This window comes from Acomys russatus, chromosome 10, assembly GCF_903995435.1.
Source record: "Acomys russatus chromosome 10, mAcoRus1.1, whole genome shotgun sequence".
Taxonomy (NCBI): Eukaryota; Metazoa; Chordata; class Mammalia; order Rodentia; family Muridae; genus Acomys; species Acomys russatus.
This window is the reverse complement of record NC_067146.1, coordinates 33,529,731-33,550,819: the sequence shown is the minus strand read 5'-3', so window position 1 is coordinate 33,550,819 and position 21,089 is coordinate 33,529,731. Positions and strand designations below refer to the sequence as shown.

Here is a 21,089-nt window from a genome sequence, read left to right as displayed (position 1 = left end):
TTCTGGCCAGGGAAAATGAATGTGGCATCCAGAGGTGGCAGAACATGGGTGCTAAAAGACGCTATTGTATGAAGCAAGCTCCTAAGGCTGACAGGTATCTAACTTCTGCCACTAGTTTTAATTTCTTGTGTGAATCCAGCTACAGGAAACCATACATGGGTGGTAAGGGCTTTTTCCCTTTCCAGTCTCCAAGGAAATGTAACTGGGAATGAATGAGAGGCCCAAGTCATATATCAGTAGTCTGCAGAAGGTCTCCATAAATCCTTTTTTTTTTTCCAAGTTATTGAACTGTTTTGAAAATGGTCCCAACAGAAGTTATTCCAAGTGCACCAGAAAGGAAACCAGAGTCTTAAAGAAAAATATACTCTCTTTGCTGAGCAAGGCAAACATATCAGTATTCAGAGAAACAAACCAGACTCCTGTGTTTTATTTCCTCAACAAATCCACTGAAACTCTTACTTTATGTCTTTAAAAGGCTGATAGACAAGGAGTTTTGTGGCTACTAAAAATTAAGACCTACAAATGGTTCATAACCACTTTTAAAAGGCAAGCACTTTAAAATGTTTTCTCTGTTGTTTATAGTCCTTCATTTATGGCATTTTGCATATTGTAAACACAATACACATTTTTGTGCTTTTAAAAAATACAAATTGAATGCATACTCTCTGGGGAAAGGTTTTCTTCTATTTAAGGAATTAGAGTGCAACTTTCCTGCATCCTTCTCTGCATAAACTAACATGTTGTATCACAGCCCTTTTAATAGCCAAGCACCTCATAGAATAATATTTTTCAATAAACTCTTAGTGACTTGCTATTATGATGGGCTTTTTAACTCTTCTGAGAACTAATCTTCAAAATAAGAACCTTCCTATCGGTGAAGAAGTTGGTACTATTTAAAGAGGACTAAAGCAGTGTCATTAAATGAAATACCTTCAGTTTTGAGACCGTGAAGATGGAAGTGTGCAGATGCAACAGCTCCACTGAAACTGTGGGTTGTTGTTGGTTTTTTTTGTTTGTTTGTTTGTTTTTGTTTTTTTTAAATCTATATTCAGTAGAGCTGGAGATAAATGAATTTGGACCTTGACCTCTTGGTCCACAGAACAAGAGCTCAACCCAATTCCCCAATTCTCAAGGGTCACCTCTGTGTGGCCTCTTTCTGGTGACCATTTTTGGTGGGGGTACAGCTTTCCTAGACCAGAACACTGACTCCTGCCTTCCTTTGATAATGTGTCTGTGTTGCTATGTCCTTAGCATCTGTTGTGATGGGCTTGTGGGTACAATGGAACTGGGGGTCTTACACAAAGTCTGCAAATATTTAGTGAATGAATGTGTGGAAGGTGAGAAAAGAGGTGATTTCTTTTAAACTCTACTTGAACCAATGAAATCAACCACCTACTGACATTACTAGAATAAATGTAATACTATATTATTCAAAATCCATGAGAACAACTTTCAGTATTTTTTTTATCACTTTATATTTGTGAATTAAATTTTCCACTGATACCTTGTTCCCCCAAATCTCCTATGCTACAGCCAGTGATCCCAAGCACTCCTCTAAATGAGGCAGGTGGAGAGAGACCCACATTTGCATAGAGCAGAAAGGGCACTATAACATCTGGCCATGGAAGTTGACTGGGGCCATTTGTTAGTGCTCATTAAATTCACATTAATGCATGAACTATTATGAATGTGTAAATGCCATTTGGTGTAGGTTGGTTTCTCCCAGACCAGTGGCATTGACTTTGGGGGTCTATCCCTGGTTGTTTACTTGCCAATGGCATTTGACCTGAGGTTAGACCTGTATTTAACCCTTCCCTGTAGGTCAAAAACAAATTGATTTGGCAAAAATGAAATTGGAAATGAGTCATCTGTGCAACAGGTGTCCCTTGCTCAGAAAGCATTCCAGGTGGAAACATTTTCAGATGTGTTTTAGACCCTCTCCAAGGAAGCTTCAGAGGTCAGGGAGGCAATTCCAAGACATCTCATGTGGTCAGGATCAGGGGAGGAACATAACAGGTGCCCACTTGATGCAGTTTTCCCAGCAGGTTGAGAGCCTTTCAAAGATGTCCATTTGGAAGATAATTTATTCATATATTCATGAACATTTGTCTGGCATTTTCTGTGAAGTGACTTACTTAGAAGTTGCCCTAAATGACTGGAACTTTGCCCTTTAGTCTACCTCCCACCATCAGCCAAAGACTTTGATTTAAAGATGAAAAATAATTGCGTTTCTCTCTTTCTTCTTTCTAGAGGATGAGGAAGATGAGGAGATGGTGGAACCCAAAATTGGTCATGATTCCGAACTGGAAAATCAAGACAAAAAGCAGGAGGCCAAGGAAGGTATGGTTGGCAGATGCACTGGGTGATTATTTAGTTTTGTTGTGTTTTCTTTTTACCAAACTAAGAGATGATAGAAGCAAATAAAGCTTCAGCTCACATTCCCTTTGTGTAAGATTTTGTATGACCACTCAATACATTACATTTAAAAACATACACTGGAATTTCCAGAGCCCATATTGGTTGTATTCAGGCTTTCCTAAGCAAATAGTGAAGCCAACTTCAGTGCCAATAACAATTCCAGTTAAATGATTACTAAATATGTAGAGATAAAAATAAGACAAACTATCAGGTGTCAGGTTAGATCATAAAAGGTAATCACGAGGAAAAGGAGCAGATATAATTTTTTTCAATTTGTTCTGAAGTTTTATGTATGCTCTATCTGGAGACCTTAGCATCAATTGTTACTGTTGTACTGTTGAAAGGGCTCGTCCATGATTCTGCCCGTGTGAGGACAAATAACCATGTATATCTCAGTGATAAAAGTCACTGAGGCTTTAGTTCAGGGGTAGAGCTCTTTTGTAATAAGATCCCAGTGATCCCAGCACTGGAAGGGAAGACAAAATTAAAATTAGCATCAATTAAGGTCTTACAGTATTCTTGCCTTTCCTCAAAGAAGTTGAAAAAGCACTGCCAACACCTTCAAAATGTCCTTTGGGGGTATTCACTATTATTATCTTTATTTTACTGGCAGAAAACTAAGAAGAGAAAGATTTAAAAACTGCTTCCAGAGGCATACCTTAGTTATAAGTGCATGAGCCAAGGCATAGGTTGAATCTACAACCTGAATATTATGCCACAATACCATCTTTTCTTTGTAAATATGTTTTCCCTTTACTGTGTTAAGACTCTTGGTCCACTCAGGCAAAGGGATTTTGAGTTGTCATTCTTACTGAAAAAAGTGGCAAATGGTCCCTGCAGAACTGAGCACAGGTTTTAAAAGATTTTTCTAAACATCCAATTAGGTTTCTCAAGTACATATCAATGGAAGTCTAATAAGCATCTCCCTTCATATTTAAATTTTAAAAATGGCCATGGCTCTGGCTTGGTGTGTGGCAACTGTTTGATGGGAGAGTTTCATAGGAATGTATGTCGGGGGCCCATGCCCTCGCTCCAGTTGCTTGTATTCCTATGAGAAAGAAATCCATTTTATCTGAATAGCTATCACAGATTGTAACTGCACACACTTAGAGGTTTGTTTAGATAAAATGTGAAGTTACTTCTTAGCTTTTAAAAATTGTCTCCTGGAGCTGGAGAGAAGGCTCAGTAGTTAAGAGCACTTCTTGCTCTTCCAGAGGAGTAGAGTTGGGTTCTTGGCACCCTCATAGTATCTCACAGTTACAGTCTAGCCACGGGGGACCCAGCATCTTGTTCTGGCCTCTCACACAAACAGTGAACAGACATACATGCAAACAAAAGCACCCATAGAAATAAAATAAAAATAAATAAACCTAAAGAAATTAAAAATGAAAATTACCTCCTGCTAAGGCATATTTGAGTTCTTTAGGTGTGCTTAATTTTGTCTTGATTTTATTGATGCAAACTTGGTGATAGAAAAAGCAGTGGAAAGGAGTGAGGCAAAAAAAAAAGAAAAGAAAAGAAAAGAAAGAGGTCTGCATCCCAGGGTGCCTGGGTCAAATCTTAGCTCTGCCACTCGTTAGCCGCATGACCAATAATGACTAACTGGGTTGACCTGTGTTCTTTTGGCTCCAGTTTCTTCATCTGGCAAGCAAAGATAATACCTACCACCTCAGTTTGTTTTTTAATGTAAGACTCAAAGGGGCTAGTATGGAACAACTTGGCACAAAATAAGTGCTGTGTAAGAGTTTGCCAAATTATTATTAGTGGTCCTGCCTTACAGGACCAGGTCTGTAACTGTGCCCTACTCATGATGTTACGGCCTTGTATCCCAGTTCCCTACACTTGCTTTTGCCATACCTCATAGCTTTGAAATCAAAAGATGCAAACAGTTCTGTTTTGTTTTGTTTTCTGTTTTTCAAGAACCATCAGTAAGGAGATTACTATGCCCAGTTTCAGGAATTTAGGAGGTCAGGTTCCAGGAGTGACTGAGAACAGGAACAAGATTCAGCACCTCAACAGTTGCCTCCACAGAAGGCATCAGGTTTACTTTTTCCCCCCCAAGAATCTCTAAATAAATTCGATGGGAGCCATTTCACATCTAAACTTCCACTGAAAACATCTCTCTCTCTCTCTCTTTTTTTTTTTTTTTAAGCCAGTAAAGTGAATGCCATTATCACGGTACAGCTAGGGACAAAATAAGCCAGGATCTATTGAAATGCATGCTCTTTCCTTTTGCAAAGCCTCTTAAAACATGCCCAGTGATATACAACCACTGAGTTCTTGTAGGCCTTGGCAGGGATTGCCCACTGCCACCCCACCCCCAGCCCCAATCTCCAAACCCTCTTCCTGGCAAAGCCAAGCACCCGCTTCTTAAGTTCCAAGCAAAAACACCCTTCGGTTTTAACTAGTCTCCATGCTTTATGGAATTGATTAAAGCCATACTAAGAGTCAAAAAGAAGATTGAGGGAACATTTCCTGTCACTGCAGCACCGTGGTGTGCCTCATTCTCCATTAATGGCGTTTCTGCAAATTAGCACATAATGGGTTAAAAGCATGTTTATGTTGGCATCAAACTATCTGGCTTCTTCTTCTTCTTCTTTTTTTTTTTTTTAAGCAAGACAGTATTTTGCAAACTTTAAAAAGAATCTCTAGCAGATCTAATTGTGGCGCCATTCACAGGACTGCTGTAGTAGTTAGGGCTGTGTCAGCACTTCCATCGGGGAACCCTGCCTTTAGGGGACTTAGTACTCAGCCATAAAAATTTGCTCTGGGCTAAAGCTTGACGTACATAGTTTCAAACCAGGGAACGTATCTTCTGGGAAATCTGTCTATTTTCTTTCCTTCTCTTCCTCCTCATTGTCCTCCTCCTTCTCCTTTTTCTTATTCATGAATTAAAATATAGTAAGAGATTGGCAAAAAGTCCAGTATGCACTAGTTTTTATTTTTACACACTTCTCCATCTGACACCAAAGTGCAAAACGCATCAAGTAGAAATAAACACAGTTTTGATTTGCAATTTTCCACATGCTCCTTTTTGCACAAAGAGTATATTTCAGGTAACTTTTTAACTTTTCATCAAAACTTCAGGACTCTTCACATGGGAGCGTCATGCTAAAAGATTCAGAGCAGAAGCATTGGACTTCTCATTCCAAGGAGCCCTGAGCCTCGTGTTAACTTCAGACATGAATGTCTGTCTGCGTTAGGTTCATTTGGTTCCCTGCTGCTGTTTATGAACTGATTGTACTGTAAAATCTCCATTAGGGCATTGCCTCAATTTCATCTGATGTTTTTACTAGCTGCATGGTTTTTGTTTTGTTTTGTTTTGTTTTTTTGTTTGTTTGTTTGTTTTTATCTTTTAGATAGTCTCGCAAAATATCTTTTAAATACCATGCTTTTATATTCCAGTATAATGCTGGATTGTGAAAACAAGGCAAGCCATTTATAAAGTGGATATTTTACAAATAAATCTTGGCTTAAAATAAGATTAAGGAGCTGGGAAAGTGACTTAGTCAATAAATTGCATGCAATGCAAACTTGACCTGAGTTTGGGTTCCCAGTGCCTATGTGAAAAGTCACATGCAGCAGCCCTTGCCAATAATTACAGCACTAGAGAGTCAATCTGTACAACTGGTGAGGCTGAGATTCCTTGTCTCAAAAATGAGAAAGTGGTTGAGAAAGACACCTGACATTGACTTCTGGCCTGCACACACACACACACACACACACACACACACACACACACACACACACACACACACCACAGGACACCTACATATATAAGCACACACAAAATAAAAGTAAAATATTCAATATGTTATAAGTTGTGGGCTTCATTATGTATATTTTATCTATGTAGAGGCAAATATTCTAAGAAATCTAGAAACAAGAGACAGAATGTAGTGAGACCAATTAAAAAGTAGCTAACATATTGATAAGAAAAGTCAGGAAAGCATAGCTAGTAGGACAGACTCATCTTAAAAGGTACATGAAAATGTACTTCATATGTAAGACTAAGAGATATTAACATTTATATAATTAAATAACAAAAAGGAGATTCTAAATAAAATTTATAGTAGATTGTAACTTTGCAGGTCACAAACTCATATAATTTCTAAATTTTTACTTCAAGTTTTTAAAATTTTCATGAATTTGATACATCTCTTTTATACACGATATTCGGGATAAATATAGCTGGGTAAATTTCTAAATGATCTTGTTCTTTGGACAGTGTGTAAGTCATATTTCCTTAGTCTACCTTTCGCCCAGACTCTTCTTTCAAAGGACACTAGAAATGCATGAAGCATTGCCAGCCGCCAGCTCCTGAAAAGAGCTCTCCACGTTTGGTACTGGGAAGCCAAATAAAATATTATCTAATCCATACCCATGATTTCTTCTGATGTGGCTTTTGGTGATAAGTTAACTCTATCTTTTTAAAAATATTTTTATTTAATTTTTTATCTCTACCTTTTTTGCATCTACCTTGAATGTGTATACATGTGCATACATATTAGGAAAAGAGATTTATAATTCATTGATTTTAAAGGACAGGCAAAAGCGACAGAAAAACAATCCCAGGAGAACGTGGACGTGCATCTTGGGAAAGGATACTGCGGGCCATATTTGTTTTCATCTCTGTGTTAGATGCATAGTGGATTCTCTTAGCTAACACTTTGCTTTTCGGTCTGAGAGGTCGTACTTCTCGGTGTATCTTTTGACTTCGGGTCCTGGGTGCTCCATTATGTTCTCATTATATTGTGACCACACTTACCAATTTAAATGGTTTTTAAGCAACAGGAGATTGGTTTTAATCAAAACTACCTATAATTTTTATTTAATTTCTAAGTCGACTACTGTTTATGACTTCTTGAAAGAGCTCATCTGCACATGCATGTTATTATTTTGGGCAAACAAATCATGTCGTTTGGTCCCTGTTAGACATCAAAGCTTAATATAAAGTGTATCCTTTGTTTTGTTTCAGTAGCAATTTGATTTCAGGCCAAATATTGTATTGTGAAGGGTAATGTCTGAGGAGGCAGCTGTTTCGCCTACCTGGACTCCAGCCTCTCCAAGGTCACTTTGATCAGCCATTTCTGTTTCTCCCAGAGAAGAGCTTGTGTGTCTTGAAAGCTGAGATCAAAGTGACAATAAGCTGCAGGGAAGGGAAAAAAATTACGGAAAATTACACAGATACTATTTTTTATTCAAGGTAATAGACTTGTAAGAAGAGATACAGGGTTAAATAGATGTAGTTCAAAAAGATAAGCAGAGAGTAGACATTCTTGATTTTTCTCATGGGAGGAAAAAGCAGGAGGGTAAAGGGAGAAAGACTCTGCGGCTTTGCTTAATCTCGAGAGTGTCTCGTCACCTATGAACAGTGACCAACGTGGAATCTGCTTAAAAGGTGTTCTGCTGGGCCCATAGTAGCCTGGTTTGGTGAGGTTAATTGATTTGTTAACGGTATGAACCCAACAAATAAGACCGAGCATTTTATAGATTTGGTCTTTGTTTCATCTGGTTACATTTAATAGCCTTACTGTTCTCATCAAAGAGATAATTCAAGCTTCCCAAGAAAGCTAAAAAAATACATTAATAAATAACTTCTGGATCACTTCTTGTAGAATGCTTGTATGATTTGGGGTGTATATGTTTATAGATCTTTTTCAGGATCTATTTTTTATGTGCATTGGTGGTTTCGCCTGTATGTGCATCTGTGTGAGGGTACCCATAGCCCCCTGGAACTGGAGTTAGAGACAGCTAGTAGCTGCCATATGGGTGCTGGGAATTGAACCTGGGTCTTGTAAATGAGCAACCAGTGCTCCTAACTGCTGAACCATGTCCCTATTGCCTACTTGTGATTTTTAAGCTGTACTACTCCTCAGAGTTTAAGATCAAATTAACAAGTAAGAGTGAGAGCCAATAGCGGCTGGTAAAATCGCAGGTTCGTAGCATTCTCCTCATTATTAATGGCCTCTACCGACTCCCAATCTGAATCTAGACATCACCAGCCTCATCAGTTCACAGACTGGCCTCCAGGGAAGGTTATGCAGTAGAACTAGATGGGAATTTTGGAAAGTCCCAATACACCCAGTAATGAACTGTTTTTAATTCTGTTTGCAGCAGACAGGAATGATGAGTGGATTGTGTTTGCAGGTCTTCTGTTGCAGTTGATGAATCACATTTTTGCCATATTGTTAAATGGGCTGCATTTCTGAAGTGTGGCTCAAATTCATCAGAATCCATCTCATTTTTATTATTGTTATTATTATTAATAGAGTCTGGAGTGTTTTCAGACTCCCAGTGTCATGATCTGAGGCAAGTTGGGAGAAACACAAATGGGAGAGAGAAATCGCCTATGATGGCTCTACAGAAAGGCCATCTTCCAGAACAATGGGCCTAAAATATCATTAATCAAGCCCAGTAAAATTTCTATAAAATGTTATGTAGCAACTGACTGTACCTACAAGATTCCTCTCATCATGTGGCCAGCAAAAACCCGGGCCAGATTGTGGAGATGGTCTTAGAAGTCGTGTGAAGCTCTGCAGAAAGTGAGGTCATCAGGGACACTAAGTGTGATTTTAATTGGTGAGTCTCCTTCTGCAAGCTAAGTAGCAAGTGTTTTCTGAAAGAGTGATGGAAGGCTCAACTGTTCCCTAGCTGTCTGCTCATGGGTAGAAGTAGGATTTCTAGAGACCATAAAGGTCTAGCTGAAAATTTCTGCCCTCAGCCTTTCTCCAGTCTGGAAGAGTTCCTAATCTCGTCCCTAGAGTTTGTATTTTTTAAAATTGTATTAAAAAAGGTTGCTGAGGTAATTTCTTATAGATCCATAGAACCAGCTGCCAATGTTGGCCTCAACTGACTTGCAAGTGCCATGGAACTCTGATAGTTATTTCATCTCCCCGTCTCATATTGTACCAGGTAGAATCTAAATAAGATAAACAAAATAAAATAAAATAACCACTCTAGGTCATAAAAGCAAGTGCAGAATGTTTCAGAGAAGCCTGGCGTGAGTGCAGACCAGGAAGAACATAGCTTCCTTACCGATGTCAGCTTCTCAGCCAGCCAGCCAAAGTCAAGGGGAATTGCCTGGTGGAGAGCAGAGTGCACATCTGCACCATGTCACAGATAGATCCTAAAGTACGATTTTTATTAATGTATTTTTCTGCCCTATTTGAGGGTTTTGTCCAGTTTCGAAAGCAAATAGCATTTAGAACTGATATCTTAAAGCATGCCAATCTACTTTCATTTATAATAATTTTAAATTTTCAAAATAGCAACTAGATGAGATATAAAATCTTTTAGGGGGAATAGCTACAGATGCCTTTGGTATGAGTTTTAGAACAATTTATAATCCTAATTAACAATGGTTTGCTTTCCTCTGTATTCTCTCTCCTTGGATAAGCAAGCTCTTTCAAAGGCAGGATTTCTCTGGAACAGTTCTAAGTTGTCCCTTTTCCTTCCCTAACAATCTTCCATGCATAAAAAGCCCCTCCAAGAGAGCTGACAGAGGAAGAGAAACAGCAGATCCTGCACTCAGAGGAATTCCTCATCTTCTTCGACCGGACAATCCGAGTAATTGAGAGAGCGATAGCTGAGGACTCTGACATCTTTTTTGACTACAGCGGTCGAGAGCTTGAGGAGAAAGACGGGTTTGTTGCTTCTGTATATTCTGAATAACATAGTGCGATAAATTGTTGCTTCTCTTGTCTTCATGTCTATTTTAGGACTTGGGGTCTTTCTATGCTACCCCAGCTGGTCCTGGGCAGACCTCAAGTGGTCTTCCGGGCTCAGCCTCTCCACTGCTATGAGTCCAGAAGCCCACTTTACTTGCTGGTTTTAAATAAATTGACGGATTAACTAGGCAAATTCCAAGTCTAACATATGAGAGGAAGATGAAATTCCAGGACTGATTTGACTGTGGGCTTTGGTTATAACTTCTAGCTTAGAGTTTCTCTGTAATTATCCTGTGCCCCAGCAAAATTCTTTTGAACTTGATATCTGGAGTCCAGGCCAGGTGATAGAGATGAACAGAGCCATACACATTGTCCTTTGAGGAAACTCTAGTTTGCAGCTGGGGGATATTTGTAGTAGAATGCCTAGGTTGCTTCTTGCTGGCTAAGCAAGCAGGAAACTGGAAAAAATAGGCGTGAGTCATATAGGGTAAGAACAGAGGTGAGAAAGAGCCTGGAACATCCATCTTCCTTTTAGTCCTATAAGATTGTGTATGTGTTATATATGCATATGTACATTTTAGGAAACACATATGACAAAAAGATATTTACAGATGAAACACACAAAAACTAGCCAAAGAAATGGGGAGGGGGAATGCCTCACATGATTTTCACTGTGATAGTAGTGTGTGTTAGAAAGGTCAGTGGCTGCCAGCCATCACCATGGGACATCAGGGGACACTTCGTAAGACTCATAAGAAGCAGACATAGTTGGATTGTAGCGACAGATCCTTTTGCCTGGGAACAATATATGAAAGTAGGTTCACTTGCCATTTGTACCAGCTCTAATTTATTATTATTATTTCTATAATTCAAATGCATTCTTAAAAGACAAAGTCATATCAACCTTGAGGATACAGAAAAGAATGTACCAGAGGCATGGAAAACAATTTCACGGGGTGTTCTGGAAACATTCCCAACAGTTGGCAGAGGAGATAAACAGCATGAATTTGCATGCCCTACCAATCTTTATTTTAAAGAGCCATTTCTAGTGGCTCGGTTGCTTTTAATGGTCTCTCCCTCCCATCTGAATACATGACCTAGTACCATACTGCTTTTCCAACAGGACTGAACTGCATGTACTCCTGCCTTTAGTGGTGAAGCTGCCATAGGATTCGTGTGGTTTAAAGAGCCGAGGGCAGGAGAGGCAAAACATACTATGCTAAGTGACCAGAGCTTAAAGAGAGAATTTCTGAAGTGAGGCTACTCATTCTGAACAGGAACTACAGAGACGAGTGGTACTGCTGTAGCGTACTGGAATAAAGTGAACCGAGGAAGGGTGACTGCAGACAAATTCCTGAAGCAGTTTAGCAGATTCTTTTATAGATCCAGTAGCTGCTGGCACAGACAGGCATTACTCAGTTTAAGCACACAGCCCTCGAAAGAACTGTCTGATCAGTGCAGAGTTCTTCGAAGACAGTACCAAAGCCAGTTGAACATTAGCCAATCAAACAGTGGCAGAACTGCTGTCAATCCTCTGAGACCATATGCTCCTTTGGTCAATGGCTGACATAGCTGATATCTGGAACATTCCTGATTCCCTGATTCTCTCTACCATATCTGTCTCATGGCAGAAATTATTTCCTGCTAGACAACTGCTAGAGCCAATCATAATTCACAGATAGAAACATGTACACCATTTTGGGTCTAACAGCCTAGAAAGTAATATTAACATCAAATAACACCCTTTATTTTTATGCTCCTTTAACAGTGGAGAGTGTATGAGTGTAGGTATTCAAGTGGAGGAGAGAGGACAACTCTTGGGAGTCAGTTTCTTTTTCTACCATAGGATCATGGAACCGGACTTGGGATATCAGGCACGAACAAGAATTTTTATCTGCTGAGCCCTCTTGCTGGCTGAGGGAAAATTTTAATAACCTTGCCTCAAGCTAGAGCCAATTAGAGAGAATAAAATATTGCAAAACTCACTGAGATAAGAACCTGAAACAAATGTGACATTTTACACTAGGCTCAATATATATGTAGAAAACTTTTCTGGGCTAGTAGGAAGAGCTTTACATAGAGGAGACTATCTTTAATTCCTTTATTCATGCTCATGTGCCCCTGTGTAGGCAATACTCTATTCTGATCCTTCACTGTTAGCTCTGCTATTTTAATCCTCTTAGGGATGTGCAGGCTGGAGCCAACCTTTCTTTCAATCGTCAGTTCTATGATGAGCATTGGTCCAAACATCGAGTGGTCACTTGCATGGACTGGTCTCTCCAGGTAAGAATTAGTGCTGATGGGACAAGTTTGACTTGTGTTTTTATGGCATTTGTTTGTTTAAAAAATTAATTTGCTCTTCAGTCTTGGATATATTCCTAATCTATAACTCTCTTCAGATATTTGTACTTATCAATTCATATGTTCTTGATAACAAATAAGCACTCAGACCATTCTGTGCAAGGAACTTTTCTAACTGTAGTCACCACTAGTTTCCTCCTGGCCAACTTGATAAATGGACAGCCCAACCAGCTGACTTCTGCCCAGCACTGAGCAGTTATGCAATGTGTAAAAGCACACAGCTTAGTTGTGGTGAAGTAAGAATTTGAATGCGGGTGGTCTGAATTGTGAGCCCATGCGCTGAATTTGTTTTTATCTATATAACTTAAATGCCAAGCACTGTACCAACCGCCTTGAAAACTTTATCTTATTTTATCCTCAAGAGTGTTATATAAGGCAGCCACTACCAATAGTTGCACGGTATAGTTGAGGAAAGTCAACAGATGCTAAGTAACATGCTCCCCATCACTCAGTGAGGGTACCGTAGAGCCAAACTCCAGCCTTGCAACCTTCTACTGCATAGATTTTAGTGTCTTTTTCCCTCAAAGAGCTGCTTTGAAGCTGAAAGCAGAAGGGCTTGAAGGTGCTGAGTGATCCATTCAGAAAGCAAGTGCTGTAAGAAGTCACTGTTAGTGGAGGGCACTCTGGTCAGACAAGGCATCTTGGAAGACTGATTTGGGCAAAGAAGAGGAAGGTGACGTAGGCAAATAAGCAAAGGGGATATAAGAAGAGTCTCATTTAATCCTGTTGGGAATTGATGGAGAGTCCACTGCTCTCCACTACTGTACTGTCAGCAGCCACCAAGTGAGTAAGGGTAATTGCTCTTGAATCCTCTTTAACATCCAAACAACAGAGCACAGAGAGTGTGATTGTACAAAGACTAAGACAGTGGAGCTTTCCCAGTCTCTCTGCGGTGTGTGGGTGGTCTGTGAGCATGCCCTGGTGCAAAGAGAAATCAGGCACAAGCCCTAGGAAACACTTAACTTGGAGCGTTCACTTACTCATGGTCTGGAAATTACACAGGAACTTTATCTGACACATACCCCAGCCAAGGCAACTGTTAGTGGTTCCCAAATCAGCTCCCTGAAGAGACTGCTGGGCTACCAGCAGTGTGGCTGGTTTACTCATCCTCAGTGTGTGGTTGCATGGGTTTGTATCCACACAAGGTCCTTTCCACGTGACATTTGTGTCAAAGGAAGTGATATTGGAAACCATAGAAACTACCCCAGGGAAGGACTCTCTCTCTCTCTGTCTCTTCCTATCTCTCTCTCTCTCTCTGTCTCTCTCCCTCCCTCCCTCTCTGTCTCTGTCTCTCTCTCTCTCTCTCTCTCTCTCTCTCTCTCTCTCTCTCTCTCTCTCTCTCCTTTTTTTCTACACTGTAGAAGGGAATTTGAAATTGTAAGACATGCATTTTATAGTTTTTGTAATAGAATCCCTAATTCTTTTTTCATAATAGTTTTATGGGCTCAAAGGAACAGCTTTTCATTCTGAGATGAAGAGAATTTCTGAATTGATAGAGACACACTTGGTGATATTAAGACAAAGGAGAAGAGTGTGACACAGGTTCAGGGTGTAAGGGCAGCAGGTGTACCTCAGAGAGTTTTTTGTGTGACATAAAATGGCACTATGGAGAGAAACCTGAGAAATAATTCTGCTTTATAATTTGAATTCCTTAGGCAATAACAGTATAATTTCACAACACTCACAAAATATCATATAAACACTACTCCCATAAACAAAACTGAGCATCTGGCACTCTACTCAGTGCCAGCTATTCAACAATGTTCAGTACAGGAATACTGTTCACAGCCCATGTGCCAGTGTCTAGATGCGTATAACACTGGACTTTTACCATTCTCACACAATATGTACCCCTCTCTTATGTCAAAGATGTGCTTCAGTCCTCCACCCCCATAATACACTAACCGGAATAATTTCCCAAAATTTGTCCAGCTATGAATTCAGTCAAATTCAGAGAAGCCAGAGAGTCCCTGCTGGTACTAATTCAAAGCCATTAACACATGGGATTGACAAGCACGTCAGGCTGCATTCTCCTTGCCTAGCTTAGAAAACAGAGTCCTTGCTAGCCTCTCCACATCTAGTCTCTACCTATAGAATTATCTTAAGCATTTGTATCATTTTTATAAAGATTAATTTTATATATTTTTATTAAACAACTTTTAATATTATCTTCCCCGTCCCTATCCTCCCTCACTTCAGTGTGTCCTAACTTGTTCTCTTCCTTCTCAAATCTCTTTTTTTATTATTATTTTATTTATTTATTTTTATTTTATTATTATATGCTTATTTATTTTATATATATATTATTATTATATATTTATTTTATTATATATATTATTATATTTTGTTTTATTATTATTTATTATTATTATATTATTATTACTTACACACACACACACACACATATATAATCTGGGGAATGTCCACTTAGAATGGATAACCTATTAGGGGCCTTGTCCCTGGGGACAAATAATTTTCTCTCTCTCATCGGTTCTTAGTTGTCCAGGGGAGAGACACTGTGAGATTTCCTCCTTCCATGATAGCATCTCTATTGGTGTCATTGTTCAGCTCCTGTTTAACTAGGCATATTATTCGGGTATCGTATCATGGTTGCAAATTCCCTGGCATTTCTAGGAGACACGTTCTCATTTTCTGGTCCTCTGACTTTTACAATTTCTCCACCCCTTTTCCTCAGGCCTTAGATTCAGGAGTTATGGCTCAGGTGCTTCAACTGGATCTAGGTACACCATGATCAGTTGTATTTTGTCCAGCCATGGTGTTCTGTAATGGTTCCTTTTGCTACAAAGAGAGATTTCTTTGATGAGATGTGAGAGCTACACTTGTTTGTGGTATAAAGATAAATACTTAGAATGCAGTTGGAAAGTAAGATGGATTAGTAAAAGGGCCTTGGGTGGGTTTCCAGTACCAAGTATGATTTCCCTCCTGTTAAGTGTGCCTTAAGTCCAATTAGACAGCTGTTGGTTGTAGCTGAGATATGAGCGCCACTGCTATGCTTTAGGGTCATTCTTGTGGTTCATAGGCATCACAGCATAGGCATCACTACTGAGGTTTCTCTTCCTTAGCAGCTTGCACAGCATCTTCTGATACTGCAGGAGCTAGTCCTCAGGAAAGAGGTGTGCATGTCAGATCCAGGTCAATTCCTCCAAGGCCTGTGTGTGAAGGCCTTGCTGTCGTTAGCAGCAGAAGTTACTGTCAACCTCGTATACAAGACAGCCAAAGCTGGGCAGTGGTGGCGCACGCCTTTAATCCCAGCACTCAGGAGGCAGAGGCAGGTGGATCGCTGTGAGTTCAAGGCCAGCCTGGTCTACAAAGTGAGTCCAGGACAGTCAAGGCTACACAGAGAAACCCTGTCTCGAAAAACCAAAAAAAAAAAAAAAAAAAAAAAAAAAAATTAGACAGCCAAGGGCAACAGTAGTAGACTATATCGTTCTGGGAGTTTCTCAGACTCTCCTGACCAACAACTCAAAAGAGGGTTTTTCATGCCTAGTACTAAAGGTTTTTAGTCTATAGATCTCAGGGATAGGTAGTATCGTCAGCCAAAATGGCATAGCTTCATTTTTAAAACGCAATTTTAGGTAAATAAATATATGCTTCCTTTAGGTTTTCTTTTTTCAAACATTTTTAGTGATGCTTCCCTCCCCATCGCCCTCCCTCTGTATTGACTTCCCTACCCTCTTCCCAGTTAGTCCCCAGATGGTTTCTCTCTTGTATCCTGTCATTCCTCTCTCTACAATCCCCCAGTTGTCACTTTTTACTTTCCTTATTTCTGGAGACATTCCAGGTTCTATACCCACACCTGAGGATTTGGAGCTAGAAACTTCAGGTGAGAGATAACATGCAGTGATTATCTTTCTGGATCTGGGTCACTTAACTCAATACAGTCTTTCCTAGGTCCACCCATTTTCCTGAAATTTTTATGATTTCCTTTTTCTTTACAACAGAACAGTATTCCATTGTGTAATACATTTTCATTATACATTCATTTACTGAAGGGTATTTAGGCTGTCTCTGTCACCCTAACTATTGTGGATAGGCAGCATCTACAGTATCTATACAATAGGATGCATACCCATTCCTTTTGGCATATGCTAAGGAGTGGTATAACTTAATCATATGGTAAATTTATTTTTAGGGTTTTTTTTTTTAGAGTCCTCACCATTTTGCTTCTCAAATGCCCTTCCCAGTTGTCTCCCTGAAGTGCCCACCTCTAATGAGAGGAGCTTTTCTCCATCCCTGCCCTCGCCACATGCCTATGCTTCTACAGAGCTTTGTGATGCCTCCCTCTTAGCACACATTGTTATACTTTAGTGTTTGAGATGATGTTACTCTTACGTGTCTTGTTTCCCACTAGCCAATGGTGAACTCCTATAGGACAGGATATGTTAACATGAATGTTTCCTGTCCTGTGTTGTACTTGATGCCACATTTTATTCATGCACTAGACATAATCCCACAGTGGACAGATAGGTATGTAACCCTTCGAGCCAAGTTGACTTCCATTGGCTTCCTCACTTTGTCATTCATGAGCAATATGGCTTAGAACATGTCACTTACTTCAGGACTCATCTTACTTACCTGTAGAAATGAGTCATCCATTATCTTGTTTCTACAGTCATGAGTAACAAGTGAGGTAAGACATTGCCAAGCTCAGTGTCTAGGACATAAGGGCCACTTACAATATGCTGGCTCTTTCCTCTCATGAAAATATTAGACTCCATTTCTCCTGAAGATTTGGTCTTGATAGCAAAGCTAGTAATTTTTTTGGGTAAATTTTCTCTAAGTTAAATATAGGGTAATCTAGTCCTTATGAGTAATTAAATGACCAGAAATTTCACAATTGTTGAAAAGTATAATTTCAAACATTTAAACTTCCATAATTGCTTGGAAACTTGATAATGAGTAAACACAACTAGCCATCCTCAAACAAAAGGTTTTTAAAATAAGTACAAAAAGACACTTTGAAATCATAACAGTCTGCTTTAGATAAGAGGTAGGGTAGTCCCTCTACACCTTGTAATTCCTGCTATAGAAAACTTTGCCAAAGGCAGTTTCCTGGTGTTTTCACTAACGCACTGCCTGTTTGCTAAAGAAACTTAAAAGCCAAACAAGTTAAAATATTTTTAGATGGAAAAAAAAAAGGAAGAAAGAAAGAAAAGCTGCAAGTGGGTGTGAACGATGAGACCCAGATGTGCAGCTGTGGGATGCCATTCCAGACACATCTGGCTGCTCTCTGGCCCCCGCGGTAGTGGTGTCAGTGTTTATAGACTTGCCTTTCCACATGTGACATAGTTAAACTTCAGATGGACAGTCTGGAGACTTCTGTGTTTATCTGGATGTTAGTTTCATTGAACGGGTTCTGAATCAAAGGCCCTGCTTAATAGGCTTTGATTCATCTGCTAAGGAGCATTTTCTAATAAAGAATGATGACTTCCCTTGGTGGCCACATCCATGTGTGTTGTTGTATATACCTACACCTCCTCTGCAGCAACCAGTAAGCTCTGTAGCTGAAAGAATGGATAAAACCACATTGAAGACTTAGATTTAGTCATGGGTCCACAGGAAGGAAAAATCGAAGTGCACCTTTATATAAGTATTGTTACATTTGAATGTATGCAGAGCATAGAAAAACAGAAGATAAAGCTGGATTATATGTGAGGAGTAGTTCAAATGAGCTTTAATAATTCTGGTGTGCTAAAAGGGCCATTCATGAGCAGCCCGGGCAAGAATGACATTCGTGTGAAATGTGTTCTAACTTAGAAATCGCTCATTAGACTCATTCTCTATTTAACCACACCCAGGACAGAGTTCTTGGAGGGTGAGAATGTATTTCCAACATCTCATTAAAGCTTCCCTTGTGATTGTATGCTTATACTTCTTACATTTAATCATTAGATTATTATGTGTTTAATAAGCAAAGGAATCGATATTTGGGCTGATCAAAAACTTACTGAGATAAAAGAGTTTTTCTAAAATCAAAACTTTAAATCACTCAGTAGATTTTAACCTTAACACATCATATACTGGAATTTATTAAGCTATAGGCTCAGGGATACAACAGCAACAACAACAACAAACACTCTAGTGTTGCCACTCAAGGGCTTTGTGATACAAGAGAAGACAGTGAGAAAGGAACACAATACTGGCCATGTGCCTCAATGGGGGCATAAAAACACGAGGATGCTAAGAATCAAGGGGCATCAATGGTTAGGACTGTCAGAGGACTTGGAATCTTCATTCAGTCCCAAATGTGAATAATGAGGTAAACAACACAGAAGGGGCACCCAGAGAGCATGCGCTCAGAATCATGGGTACAGAGGGAGCACCTATGTGCTTCATTGTTACGGATGAAAGAAAAGGCCGTAGGATATTAAACAGAAGCAATAGAGAAAGGCAGACCAGAAAGGAGTCTACGTGACTTGAATTTTCCCTTGAAAGCCATAATGAACCATTACTTGTCAAGCTAAGGGTAACTTACTAAATGCAGACCAATACAGACTTTACAAGGTCATCCTCACAAAGGATGGAGTATGGAGTAGATGGGCAGAGTGAAAAGCCTGCGAACAAGCAGCTGCTTAGGAGTCTGAAGCCTTCATCAGACAAGAAGTTAATTTATGGGTCTCTGCCCTTAAGAATAAGAACAACCTGTAGATTCAAAATGCATATAGTACTTCGTGCTATACAGCATGTGGAGAGGAAAGAAAGGAATAAGGAAAGATGTAAACAGAGCATCTCGTTCATGCAGTTAGGTGAGTACCAGCTACAAGGCACAAATTTCAGGGAACACTGGGAGAGCAGCTAGGGTTTGTGGAAAAGCCTGTCAGAATTTTTCTATGTGTCCCTCTGCTGCTGATCAGTTTTTTGACATCCCGAGCAAACCCCAGTGGGCAGTCAAATACCAGTGCCTAGAGCTCAGAGAAACATCAAGCCTAGAGAGAAAATTTAAAATTAGCACCATATTAAGCATATAAAAGCCATTGGGATCTACAGGGTAATCTGGAAAGAAGGTAAAAGCAAAAGGAAAAATTTAAGAAGAAAGTAAATAGCCTTGCTTGGAATCATGTAACAAAAGGAGAGTCTGCATGGGTTTTACAAAGCAGTAAAAAAAGAAAATCAGAACAGAAAGTTGTCATGGAAACCAGTATCGAAGAAAGGAGCGGGTAGCCCGAAGTGATTGATTCTATGGGATTTGAGCATGTTTCCAGCTTGGTAACCATGTGTGCACACACGAATATGAGGGACAGTAAGCAGGATGTGTTGATTTGATATTAAATGTGCCCAAATTGTTAGAGATAGGACCATTTGAAATGTGTGGCACAGCACAGACATGTAAGATGGGAAAATACTCATCAGCCAGTTGTGGTGGCTCACACTGATGGGATATATTGACAACATGGATGCAGTACAATCATGAGAAAATCCCTATGCTGTCATCATAATGTAATGAATCTTTGTCACCTCTTTCACTTAGTACCCCGAATTGATGGTTGCTTCTTACAACAACAATGAAGATGCTCCTCATGAGCCAGATGGAGTGGCCCTGGTTTGGAACATGAAGTTCAAGAAAACCACACCAGAATATGTTTTCCACTGTCAGGTAGGAGTCAGCAGAGTTAAAATAATTCCTATCTCCTGCCAGACTGAACATAGTTCACGCTGTACTGCCTCCATGTCTGGTTAGGAAGAAGAACTGAGGTTAAAAATGGAATTGTTGACAATTTTGGAAAATTCCCCCACAGTAACCTAATGTTTTGGGAAAGCGGCAGCTCTCCTCAAATGGTTAGGAAGCCTGGTTGGGGACTGTGTGTCATTTTCTTTCTATTTAAAACTGACTCCATAAGGATGAGTTTATAAAGACCTCGCACTCATGAAGAAATTGCGGTGTGCCACTTCCTCTGCCTAGAGGCAGCATATGCCTGCCCACCCATGTGGACGCCCTCAAAGCGTTACCAGCCGACTTCCCTCCTGTCGCTGAAACACACTTCAATGAATGTAGCCGTTTCTAAGTTTGTAGTCGCCATACTGGTCTGGAGATCATGAAACTCCCAGAGCTGAGACGGGGGAAGACTTGCCACCAAAATTACTTGAACTGTTGAGAAAGGTAGATGCTGTTTCTACTTTGCAGGTGCAGATTGTTTCCGAGAGTTGGGGGCGTTTTGCTCCTTTTGTCTGATGATGTGTGTCTTCTCTTCCATTTGACAGGCTGGGACAGAAATTAGGCCACACTTGCACATGTTCACCTTTGCTCTGCTGCCATGCTTTTGCCCAAATGCATTGGCCGGTGTATCAACTCCTTCACTAACGAGGTTATGTACAGGAAGGTGGAAAGCAAACATCCTACCTCAAATGTTCAGTTGCTCAAATATTAGGATTCGGAGAACTACTCTAAACACAGGCATCTGAAGAGGCTGGGAGGCAAATCTATTTGTCTCATCCTAGGAAGCTTTGTGTCATTTTATATCTAGGACCTGAGTATCTTTTTGAACTGAAATATGTTTACACTTTAGAGCATTATCAGATATAATTTGAGGAACAGGGGCCGCTGCAATAAAAAGCCCAGCTTCAACATGATTGAGTAACCTCTAACTCTGGCCATGTTTTTCTAATTTGCTATCTCACAAA

At 39.8% G+C, this 21,089-nt stretch overlaps 1 protein-coding gene across 3 annotated transcripts in view; it reads left to right on the top strand.

The window, feature by feature from the left end:
- The window catches only part of Dync1i1 (dynein cytoplasmic 1 intermediate chain 1), a 290,402-nt gene that overhangs the window by 169,879 nt on the left and 99,434 nt on the right, over positions 1 to 21,089 (top strand). For all 3 annotated transcript variants that reach the window (XM_051151961.1, XM_051151960.1, XM_051151959.1), the window contains 4 exons: positions 2,251 to 2,340; positions 9,902 to 10,064; positions 12,272 to 12,371; positions 19,939 to 20,064. In XM_051151961.1, coding sequence (XP_051007918.1) covers positions 2,251 to 2,340; positions 9,902 to 10,064; positions 12,272 to 12,371; positions 19,939 to 20,064 — 479 coding nt within the window. The remainder of the gene's footprint in view (positions 1 to 2,250; positions 2,341 to 9,901; positions 10,065 to 12,271; positions 12,372 to 19,938; positions 20,065 to 21,089) is intronic.